Genomic DNA, 12,574 nt, shown 5'->3' with positions numbered 1-12,574 from the left:
AGGAGAGATAAGAAAGACTTCCTCAGTGATCAATGCAAAGAAATAGAGGAAAACAACAGAATAGGAAAAACAAGAGACCTCTTCAAGAAAATTAGAGATTCCAAGGGAACATTTCATGCAAAGATGGGCTCGATAAAGGACAGAAATGGTATGGACCTAATGGAAGCAGAAGATATTAAGAAGAGGTGGCAGGAATACACAGAAGAACTGTGCAAAAAAGATCTTCACGACCAAGATAGTCACGATAACGTGATCACTGACCTAGAGCCAGACATCTTGGAATGTGAAGTCAAGTGGGCCTTAGAAAGCATCACTACTAACAAAGCTAGTGGTGGTGATGGAATTCCAGTTGAGCTATTTCAAGTCTTGAAAGATGATGCTGTGAAAGTGCTGCACTCAATATGCCAGCAGATTTGGAAAACTCAGCAGTGGCCACAGGACTGGAAGAGGTCAGTCTTCATTCCAATCCCAAAGAAAGGCAATGCCAAAGAATGCTCAAACTACCGCACAATTGCACTCATCTCACAAGCTAGTAAAGTCATGCTCAAAATTCTCCAAGGCAGGCTTCAGCAGTATGTAAACCGTGAACTCCCAAATGTTCAAGCAGGTTTTAGAAAAGGCAGAGGCACCAGAGATCAAATCGCCAACATCCGCTGGATCATGGAGAAAGCAAGAGAGTTTCAGAAAAACATCTATTTCTGCTTCATTGACTATGCCAAAGCCTTTGACTGTGTGGATCACAATAAACTGTGGAACATTCTGAAGGAGATGGGAATCCCAGACCACCTGACCTGCCTCTTGAGAAACCTGTATGCAGGTCAGGAAGCAACAGTCAGAACTGGACATGGAACAACAGACTGGTTCCAAATAGGAAAAGGTGTACGTCAAGGTTGTATATTGTCACCTTATTTAACTTATATGCAGAGTACATCATGAGGAATGCTGGGCTGGAAGAAGCACGAGCTGGAATCAAGATTGCTGGGAGAAATATTAATAACCTCAGATATGCAGATGACACCACCCTTATGGCAGAAAGTGAAGAGGAACTCAAAAGCCTCTTGATGAAAGTGAAAGAGGAGAGTGAAAAGGTTGGCTTGAAGCTCAACATTCAGAAAACAAAGATCATGGCATCTGGTCCCATCACTTCATGGGAAATAGATGGAAAAACAGTGGAAACAGTGTCAGACTTTATTTTTTTGGGCTCCAAAATCACTGCAGATGCTGATTGCAGCCATGAAATTAAAAGACGCTTGCTCCTTGGAAGGAAAGTTATGACCAACCTTGATAGTATTTTAAAAAGCAGAGACATTACTTTGCCAACCAAGGTCCGTCTAGTCAAGGCAATGGTTTTTCCCATGGTCATGTATGGATGTGAGAGTTGGACTGTGAAGAAGGCTGATCGCCGAAGAATAGGTGCTTTTGAACTGTGGTGTTGGAGAAGACTCTTGAGAGTCCCTTATACTGCAAGGAGATCCAACCAGTCCATTCTAGAGGAGATCAATCCTGGATGTTCATTGGAGGGACTGATGCTAAAGCTGAAGCTGCAATACTTTGGCCACCTCATGCGACGAGTTGACTCACTGGAAAAGACTCTGATGCTGGGAAAGGTTGGGGGCGGGAGGAGAAGGGGACGACCGAGAATGAGATGGCTGGATGGCATCACCGACTCTGTGGACATGAGTTTGAGTGTACTCCGGGAGTTGGTGATGGACAGGGAGGCCTGGCGTGCTGTGATTCATGGGGTCACGGAGAGTCGGACACGACTGAGCGACTGAACTGAACTGAACTGACAGACTCAACAAATACTACTTCTTAACATTTTGAATGAGAAAACACATACATGTTTAACAAGGACTTAAATGCTTATGGTCTCACAAGTCACACTTTGTTGAGTTTTATCATTTCTTCTGAAAATCATATGCAGTTTGATGCTACTGATCTAAAGTTCTCATGATTTTTCTTTAGTCTGAACCACTTTCTCAGAAATACAGTAATTTTTTACAATAGAGTTTTCTGCCACTTAAGAGGAAATAATAATAGCTACCATTTATTGGTTAGTTCTGTCTGCCAAGAATGGTGATGATGCTCTATATTCACCTGAGTTGTTTTAATCTTCATAACTCTATCAACCCCATTTGGCAAAAGAAAATACAGGGTATAAAAAATAAGTTAACTGCCAGGTAGAAGGGATCCATTCTTCCTCTGTGGAAGCCGAGCTGCACTGGGTAGCAAGGAATAAGGCAGCTTTTCTTTACTGTGGTCCCTGATAATAGCTGTCCTTACTTAATCCTAAAACAGACATGCATTATTCATAATTTCTAGTCATCTGTTTGTATATCCCACAAAACTTGACTATTGCCAAGTTTTTACCAATCTAGCAGTTTCTTTAATAAGAGTACCATAAATCAAAGCAAGATATTTTAAAATACTATCATTTCCTTTTCTTTGTATAGGTCCAATATCTTATCTAAGAGTAAATAACACAGATCTAGACTTATGAATAAAAAGGCAGGTACTATTGTTTACAAAATTACATCTTTGAAAAATTACCAAGATACATATGATTCTTCTGTCAAAAGCCTATGAATGATAAAAAATTTACAGTGTCCATACTGATTACCTTTCTATTGTTGGTATAAGAGATGGAGGTGGAGCACCTGGTGGAGGAGGAAAACCTGAAACATTCAATCATAAGATAAAAAGAAGTTAGAATGTAACACAATGTTGAGTTAAAAGTTGCGTGTCACTAAATTTCTCTGGGACTATAACGTGCTTCTCTATGTTATAATGGACAGGAAAAAAATGGAGCTTAAATCTATAAACAGATTTCTGGATCAATATTAATTTTGAATGAACAGTCTGGTCTAATACACAGAGCACAAACTGGGAGTCAGGACACTCGGTCTTATTTTCAGCACCACACACAGCCCATTTTGTGAGTGTAAGAAAGTTAATCTCAATGCCTTACCTTTTCCATATATTAAACAGTAGTAGAATTGCCACCAGATACATTTTAAGTATTTTAGAAGAAAAGCAATTTTATAAAATAACATTTACCTTTCAAAAATATTTTGAGAGTTCAGATGTACAGAAATGGCCTTAAAATGCATAATTTTTAAATAAAATCTTACCAGTAAATATATAATGCATAAGGCTGAGAATATCCATCATAAAATATGTCTTAAATAGCACAACCCTAAAGAACTAATTTACAAAGAAAAGCACATAATGTAGTTTTTAAATTAGTTTAGAAAGGACATAATTTGCAGCTTTATATCATGAGGTCTGCATTCTGAATAATTCACAAAACCTAGATGAAATACCACAGAACACGGCTACCAAGGACCTTAACAGTTAATCTACTCTGCACTTTCAAATTCAGTCAGGTAATGAAGAATCTCAATAAGCCTTGAAGAGTCTACAACTTACAATACCAATTCTTTATGACATCAGTTTCTGTCAAGTTTTAATGACCCTGACTATTAGGAAGTACATTAAATTATGTAATTTAAATCTCTCATACTACAACTCACATGCTGATCTTAATGAGGACAAGAAGCAATCCAACAAAATACATGTTTGAAAACACTTCCACTAAGCCTTCTTTTTAGTATTCTATGTAAAAATGAATCTCAGTTCTCCTACCCCTTTTCAAAAGTCCATTTAAATCAATTTTTAGCCTTGTTTCAAGCTGTTTTAAATTCACCATGCTCATCTTCACTGTGTCAAGTTTTAGGTTCTCCTCTATTAAATATCTTAGCAGTGTAAAACTTAGCAATTACTACTTAGTCCTAGAGTCCACAATCCTATTTTAGACAATCTTACAATCACATTTCTTTTTAACCTATACAGACAGACCAATGGCTCCTTTAAGATTTCTCCTGATAGGTCTTTTTCAGCCACACTCAAACACAATCAGTGACTCTATCTGACAGCTAAATACTGATACTATCCTAAGCTACTTAAACTCCACTATTTATCAAGGTCATTTTGAATTTAGACCCACCCTTCCAAGCACTGTCACCTCTCATCTATTTACATTTCATGACTTTTAATATTGAACTTCATAAACACACTTGCTATCATATCTGCATCACACTACAAAAGAAAAAAAAAGCACCCTGAAAAACTGTAAAAAAAAAAAAAAAACACACTGGGCCACATGTTACACTCCTGTTGATCATATTCTTACAAGAGTGAACCATTAAATCACTGCTCTATGAACAATAATCTGACCAGCTGTCAACCTATCAGTGTGGTTCAGAACATATTTTCTCACAATACTGAGTTATGTCAGGAGGGTAAAAACAATCAGAAACCATGATAAAATCAAGATAAATGGAACTTTCTTTTCTCTTGCAGTCACTTCATCATATAAAAAATTATTTAATTTGAAAAAAGAATTTTTAATAAAAATTTTCTTTTAATCCTATACTGTTTTCTTCAATAAATCGATATGGTTAAGAATTTTCTCAGAATCTCTATTTCTACAGAAATGGGTAAGACAGGTATAAGAAAACTAAATATCTTAATCAAAACTGGAATGAAGCAAAGGCAGAGCTGAAAATAGGACCTTGAAATCCCAATAACCTATTTTATATTCTAACCACATCAACACCGTCCCTCCTGTAACTATAAGCTTGAAATTTCATGTTTATTAACAATGATGGAGAAAACATGAAAAAAGTTTTACCTGGAGGTGGTACAGTTATTGGAATACCTAAAAAACAAGTGATGAAATTTAATATAGTAACTGGATTTCAAAACCTGTTATGTACTTATGCCATCACGAAAGAAAACTTTGAAATAAAACCCCTCGCCTCATCGTCCTGGCTTATTCACTCAAAAGCAGCATTCTGTGTTCTTGCAGAGGACCAACAATTCAAGTATAATATCAGACTTCCTGATGAAAACCCAGTCTAACAACTTGATAACAAGATTTCCCCACTAATTGTAACCATGAACAAAGTGAGACGTTAGTTTAAAAAAGCACCTTTGTGCACACACAAATATCAAACTCCATGAAATTAACACTAAGCTTAATCAACATCTGATCTTGTTATTTTAACAGTATAATAGGCAAAGTGATAAGGGGCTCTTAAATACTGCAGGTAGTACAAGGTAACTTGGAAGATGATGGATGTTCACTTTAGTAAAGCTATGAGGGATGTTCAAGCATGGACATGAATTGTTTTTATTGGTGATAGGAGTATGGAAAGGTTATTATTCCCCTTGACTTGTGCGAGTAGAGAAAAGAGATCTAGCCAATTCATATATTTATATCCCTAGGGCACACTAAGATGAATGTGATGGTTTACTTCAACAGAAGTCAGTAAATACTATTTTGAGTGACTCTCATTCGCACACATTATAATCTTTAAAGGAATAAACTACGTACAAACATTCTCAACTTACACTGATCAAGAAAGTAAAAGTGTTAGTCGCTCAGTCGCATATGACTCTTTGCGACCCCATGGACTGTAGCCCACCAAGCTCCTCTGTCCATGGAATTCTCCAGGCAAGAATACTGGAATGGGTAGCCATTCCCTTTTCCAAGGGTTCTTCCTAACCCAGGGTTAGAACATGGGTCTCCTGCATTGCAAGCAGATTCTTTACCATCTGAGCCACTAGGGACTCTTCGAATGTGCCCTTAAATCCTAATTTAAAATTTACATGTCAAGCAAATTATAATTTTCTTGTTTGAAGAAAAATGACATTTCTAAGTAGAAAAATTTCAAATATGAAAAACTTTTTCAAGGAAAACGTTAAATCATAAAGAACTTCAACAAAGTCAGAATGGTTTACTAAATCCTATCTTTAAAAACTTCATCAAAACTATTCCCAAAGAGGAAAAAGTAACCTAAATTCATTAACTAAGTACATAGGAAAAAATAATGAAAAAAATTGCTTTCAAATGTTTGCTTGTCAATGGAAACATCTGCTAATAATTTAAAATTTTTCTATGCATGTTTTACCAGATTAACAGGTTTATTCAAACAGAACTTAAGGAAATAAGTAGGTCTTAAAATGGAGAATAAAGCACCTTACTTAACCACCCATGCAATAAAAGGATATGGTAAACTCAAACCAACAAGATGAAAAAGATAAATAACCCAACAGTCATGTTTCAAAAATCATTAGGCATCCACAAGTCTACTAAAATGAGCTACACTACCTCCCTACTGCCCACATTACTAAGCTAAAAGAATCCAGCAAACAATACAAACTAACAAAAGTTCCAGACACCACACTAAATGGGAAATTAAGGAAGGTAGAGTATATTAAATGCTCTTAATAGCTACTATTACTTGATCTTCATTAAAAGATTACAGATTTTTTAGAATACTACTGAACTTCACTGTATGTCCCAGTTTTCACATTTAAATACGTGACTATTTAATTCATGACCATTGTCCTAGGTATGGTAAGGTAACCATGCCGATTTCAGCAACCCACACTGTAATCCTAATAACTTTACCCAAGTAAATACATGAACAACATACATCACTTAAGCTAACTACAATGTGATCTCATATAAAATAACTAAGAAAATACTATTCAGCTCTCTCAACATTTAGTCTTCAAAACATTTAAGTTACCAAACTTTCACAAAACATAAAAATAAAAGAATATAACCAAACTATTAAGTGTGCATGAAGACAGTTAAAATTACAAACATTCTGCTTTTAATTTTTCTTACTACAGTAGTATCATAAGACAGATTCTTTTAAAAAATCAACTGAAAGGAATTAAGAACACAAAAATTATGCTACATAGATAGATATGGATGTCTTTCCAAACAATATCTACACATCAGAAAGCTGGCATGAGAACTAGAGAAGACCCTTTGCATGAGACGTACATCTCATCGAAGATAATTCAAATCTTAATTGTGAATTAAAGTTCACTGAAACAGAACTTCAAAGTTGATGAAACACTGTACGATCCATTCTTTTGACAATTAACAAATATATTTTTTAAATGCTACTTAAAATGTTTAATATGTAATATAATGTTAGACCAACACAATTCTCATCTAGAAAATCACTATTTAGTATTTGACTTTTGCTAACAACAGAGAACAGTAAAATAAAAGACAAAATCCACCTCAAAATTCCCTGTCCTGTTTCTCCTGGCACTCCCAACTTTCCTGGCCAACACATGTGCTGCCCAGCTAACAGATTTAAATACACAAACTAGGCATTGTGCTTCTGTATCCTTTATCTTTAAAATGAGTAGCAAAACCAAAATGTTTTCCTGGGAAATTCTGCATACAATAGTAGTAAGATATCTATTACTGCCCAAAAGCTTTAGGAAAAGTTATATTCAAGTTCTAAAGAGAATGAACAGATGGGGTTTTGACACTTTAGCAACCATCAGAATTACTTCAAGAATTTGTTAAAATACAGATTGCTGGGCCCCTCCCCTGGAACTTCTGATTCAGTAGGTCTGGAATGAGGCAGAGAATCTGCATTCCAAACAAGGAGATGATGATGTTGCTGACTAGAGACCATATTTTGAGAATCACTGGATTTACATTCAAACTTCCCTGCATACTGCACTGCAGAGCTACTCAAAACGTATAAATTCCATTTCAAATTTTTATTAAACAAAGCATGTGCCACTGTGAAATAAAACAGTACAGCTGTATGACAGCCTATACTGTCTGGAACCTTAGAAAGAAAGAAAATAGGATTTAACTTTTCCAGTATGTAATATGAACTTTTAAATGTAAAGAAGTGTAGGGGGCGGGGACTATCAGGAGGTTGAAGGAACTGGTACAAAGAAACAGAAAGGCAGCACACCAGCAAAACATCACGTCAAAAGAAATTCAACTATACTTTAAATTCATTATTTTTAAAATTCTCAAAAAAGCAACAGCTCTATATTCAAGTTAAAAAATGGAATAAAAATTATCTATGAACTCATTCTTAATGTATCCCATCATTATTTTATGTAACTTAGGCAAAAAAAGATTTCCTTGATAGGAGGCCTCCAACTTGGCTTCTAATGATTCCTGCCTCCTGGTATTCATGTCTTTTTATACCTCTGGTATTTATATCCTCTCCTTGAAGGTGGGCTAGATAATGATTTGTTTCCAACAATGAAATACAGCGAAAATGATGGAATGCGATTTCCATGACTAGGTTACAAAAGAAACTGACTTCTATTTTGCTGGTTTCTTCGACTGTGTTCTCAGCATTCATGCTACGATGAAGCAAACTACCATGGTGGAAAGGAAGTGAATCTTTTTAACAAAGAAGTCAGTGAATCTGAACATGAATCTTTTCTTAGGAAGTCTTTGAGATGACCATCTCAAAGTCTGTGAGAGACCCTGAAGCAAAGGACCAGCTAAGTCATCCCCACATTGTTAATCCACAAGCACTGTTCAACAATAAACATATATTGTCTTAAATCATTGTGCTCTACAAAAGTAATCTGTCATTGTAGATCAAGAGCTAATACATACAGTCACTAGCTATCAACTACCTATTATTACTCTATTCAGTTCAAATGAAAGAAAGAAGCACAGCAGAACAATATGAACTATGCTTTCTATTTCTCACTTGGAAATTATAATCTTCATCAACACTGCTGCTGCTGCTGCTAAGTCACTTCAGTCGTGTCCGACTCTGTGTGACGCCATAGACAGAAGCCCACCAGGCTCCCCTGTCCCTGGGATTCTCCAGGCAAGAACACTGGAGTGGGTTGCCATTTCCTTCTCCAATGTGTCAGTCGTGTCCGACCCTTAGCGACCCCACAGACTGCAGCCTACCAGGCTCTTCCATCCATGGGATTTTCTAGGCAAGAGTACTGGAGTGGCAACACTAGTATGTTACAAACACCAAAAAGGCTAATTACTTGCTTTAGTCTCACCAATTACTACTTTCAAGTCATCAAGCTCATAGGTAAATTCTGCACACACAAAAAAACTGAGTACAAAACATCAAGGTTTACAAAAATATTTAAATATGACCTTCCACCACATGCTTTTCTATGTACCAGTGTTTTAAAGATTACATACACATACACATCATCTACAATCTACATTTAAAAAATATATGAGGTAGAATACTTAAAAACCTATAAAGTAAAACAATTAATTACAAGGTACAACAAGGAACAGGACTAATTTGAAAAATTGTGTTAAAAGGCACTATGAACACTTAAAGCATCAGAAATAGTAATCAGCATACTCTACACCTAAAATGTAAAAAAGATAATTTTACATTAACTATAAAATTGGTGAATTATTTTATCTTTATTACAATCTCTCTCTCTTCCAATTATAAAATAACCTAAAAGCCTACAGAAAAAAAAAAAATTCTATGTTAGACAAAAACATCTCCGATTAGAAATATCAATATTTTTACTTGCAAAGGAATTAAACTCTAAAGGCAAAATAACTAGAAGAGAAGCACAAATAAAAGCAAATATTAAGTCATAATTAAATTCTACAATATACAGCATCTACGCTGGTGTAGAAGACTCTTGAGAGTCAGTCCCTTGGATTGCAAGGAGATCAAACCAGTCAATCCTAAAGGAAATCAAGCCTGAATATTAAGGACTGCTGCTGAAGCTAAAGTTCCAATACTCTGGCAACTTGGTGCCAAGAGCAGACTCACTGGAAAAGACTTTGATACTGAGAAAGATTGAAGGCAGGAGAAGAGGATGCAGAGGACAAGATAGTTGGATGGTATCACCAGCTCAGTGGACATGAGTTTGTGCAAACTCTGGGAGATGGTGAAGGACAGGGAAGTCCGGCATGCTGTATACAGTCCATGGGGTCTCAAAGAGCTGAACATGACAGAGAGACTGAGCAACAAATGATGTATTAAAAATATAACTATTATAAAGGGAGCATCCACAGGGTGAAAAAGACATTCAAAACATCAACATCTTAAAGAAGCTTCTAATTGCTGTTAAACTTAAATTGTGCTCATTACAATTAGCATTATACCCTATTTTGAGTTTACTGAAAACACCAATAGACTATTGTATTTTTTTAATATAGAAAACTATAACAAAACAGAAAATGAGTTCTTCTTCAAAAATTCAAGAAGTTATTTTTCAAAAGGAACTTTCGGAAACTACATTTTTAGTGCTTACATTTTTGGCAAAAAGCATAGATTAACCTGCAGATTTGCTGTGTAAGACCAAAAACCTTGATGAAAATGTAAAATCAGCTTAATGTTATACTCACAAAATAACTTCTCAAAAAAAGGGACAAAATTATACATCATCAAGGGTGCAGATAATATTCACTGAATATAAGCCAAGCTTCTGCAAAGTAGCAGTTCTCGAAGTATTATCTGGAGCTTCCTGGGGGTGTCCCTAAGGCCCTTCTAAGAATCTGAAAGGTCAAAACTCCTTTCATAAAAACGCTGGGATGTTATTTGCCATCTTCATGCTCATTCTCTTACAAATGTACAATGAATTTTTCCAGAGGCTACATGACACGTGAAAGCACAACTGATTTAATGGGAAAGCAAACAGGAGATTCCAGCTTTTTGTACTATGCCACATGAATAAAGATATTTACAAGGTGTAAAAGAAGGCCACTCTTTGCACTAAAATTTTTTGTCATTCTGGAAGAATAATTTTTCATTAAAATGTTATCTTAGTATGTAATTGGATTAGATATACATTAAAAATAATATTTAAATATCTTAATTTCTTGGGTTTAATTTCTAATAAAAAATGAATATATCACACATTAAGAAAAGCTCTTTGGGGTCTGCAGTAATTTTTAAGAGTATAAAGGGATCTGTGACCCAAAAGTTTAATAGCCACTGCACTAGAAACCAGATTGCTAACAGGAAAATAATCTAAAGACAATGAAAATCCTGAGGAAATACTGAAAATCTTCAGAAGTAAGCTGCTTTTCTCCCTAGCCCCATGTGTCATCACTAACTCAAATTCAAAATATTTAAGGAACGAACAAGATTTTTAGGTTCACATAATTTGTAGTACTAGATGACTACTAAGATGCTAATTGTCTTACCTACCTAACAAAAGTCTTTTAGGAAAAAAAATACTTTGCTCTAAATGCAGAATTTTATACATTTTGAAATCTAGATAAAGAGCTAAACCCTATGCATGCATGCTAAGTTGCTTCAGTCATGTCTGACTGTGTATGACCCTATGGACTAGAGCCTGCCAGGCTCCTCTGTCCATGGAATTCTCCAGCCAAGAATACTGGAGTGGGTTGCCAGTCCCTTCTTCAGGGGATCTTCCCAAACCAGGGAACGAACCTGGGTCTCCTGCACTGAAGGCAGATTCTTCAGTCTGAGCCTCTACGGAAGCCCGCTAAATTCTATATCCAACTTTTAAAGCAGAGATGACTTATCTATGGTCTGGGCTCCATCTCCATAAAGCAAAGAGCCTTATTCAACTTAGTAGAATTCTACTCATGCGCTAGATTTCAATTGTTTCCAAGACTTAACAGAACAATACTCACATAAGCCTTAACACTGATTAAGGTAACAAGACAGGAGTTAAACTGACTCTCCCTTCTCTTCTTCAACAAACTATATAAAAATGAACATAAAATATGACACTAAAAGTAAATTAACATTTAAAATCTAAATTAAACATCTATCATTAAACGTAATACAGTTTGATCAAAGTTTAAAAAGCAGCCTATCTATAACTGTGAATTAAAATGTTATTAAAAACTAATAATATAAGCCAGACACAAAGGACAAATACTGTATGATTCTACTTATATGAGGCACCAAGAATAGGCAAATTCAGAGAGACAGAAAGAAGCCACCAGAAGCTACAATAGGGAGGGAAGGTATTATGTTTAATGAATATATTGGCTTTGTTATGAATGATGGAAAAGTTTTTGGTATAGATAGGGGTGATGGTTACACAACATTGTGAATGTACTTAATGCCACTGAACTGTACAATTACAAATGGGTAAGATGATCAATCTTATGTCATGTTATCACAAACACACACACCCACACAAAATCAACTGCTCTATAATATCAATCTTTCCAATTCTACAATTGTTCTTCCAACACAGAAGTATTTAAAAACTGGTTTAATCAATAAACAGACTTAATACAAATCAGGCAAACAGTAAAACCTCAATTACTGTTGCTGTTTGGTCACTAGGTCGTGTCCGACTCTCTTTCAGTCCCATGGACTACAGCCTGCTAGGCTCACTCCATGGGATTTCTGAGGCAAGAATTCTGGAGTGGACTAACATTTCCTTCTCCATGGATCTTCTCGATCCAGGAATTGAAGCTGAATCTCCTGAATTGGCAGGCGGACTCTTTACCATTGAGCCACCTAGGAAGCCCCAAACCTCAATTAATTGAATTTAAAAAATAAAGTCTGATTCCTACATTTTACTCCCTAACTTCCTTAATCACAAATATATATGCATGCACTTTCACAGCAAGAAAATTTTTTAAAAGAGCTTTTAGGCCATGTTACCAGGGTGAATACACATAGGTAATGATTCACTTCTTCACTTCAATGTAGTTGAATAAAATAGGCATTCAAGCAAAATTGCCTATGTTAGAATTCTGGTTCTGCTACTTTATACGATTCCAGTT

The 12,574-nt window shown here is 35.6% G+C and overlaps 1 protein-coding gene across 17 annotated transcripts in view; it reads right to left on the bottom strand.

Moving 5' to 3' along the window:
- Positions 1 to 12,574, bottom strand: part of FIP1L1 (factor interacting with PAPOLA and CPSF1) — a 71,269-nt gene that overhangs the window by 14,286 nt on the left and 44,409 nt on the right. For 10 of the 17 annotated variants that reach the window (XM_055435051.2, XM_088836337.1, XM_055435058.2 and 7 more), the window contains 2 exons: positions 4,694 to 4,720; positions 2,621 to 2,675 (listed from right to left, as the gene is read on the bottom strand). In XM_055435051.2, coding sequence (XP_055291026.1) covers positions 2,621 to 2,675; positions 4,694 to 4,720 — 82 coding nt within the window. The remainder of the gene's footprint in view (positions 1 to 2,620; positions 2,676 to 4,693; positions 4,721 to 12,574) is intronic. The other 7 variants (XM_088836339.1, XM_055435053.2, XM_055435054.2 and 4 more) reach the window with 1 other exon arrangement.

Source organism: Moschus berezovskii, chromosome 5, assembly GCF_049115385.1.
Source record: "Moschus berezovskii isolate FMDL1 chromosome 5, NW_MosBer_1.0, whole genome shotgun sequence".
Classification (NCBI taxonomy): domain Eukaryota; kingdom Metazoa; phylum Chordata; class Mammalia; order Artiodactyla; family Moschidae; genus Moschus; species Moschus berezovskii.
Note: the sequence above shows the minus strand (reverse complement) of the source record. Positions and strands in the feature narration are given on the sequence as shown.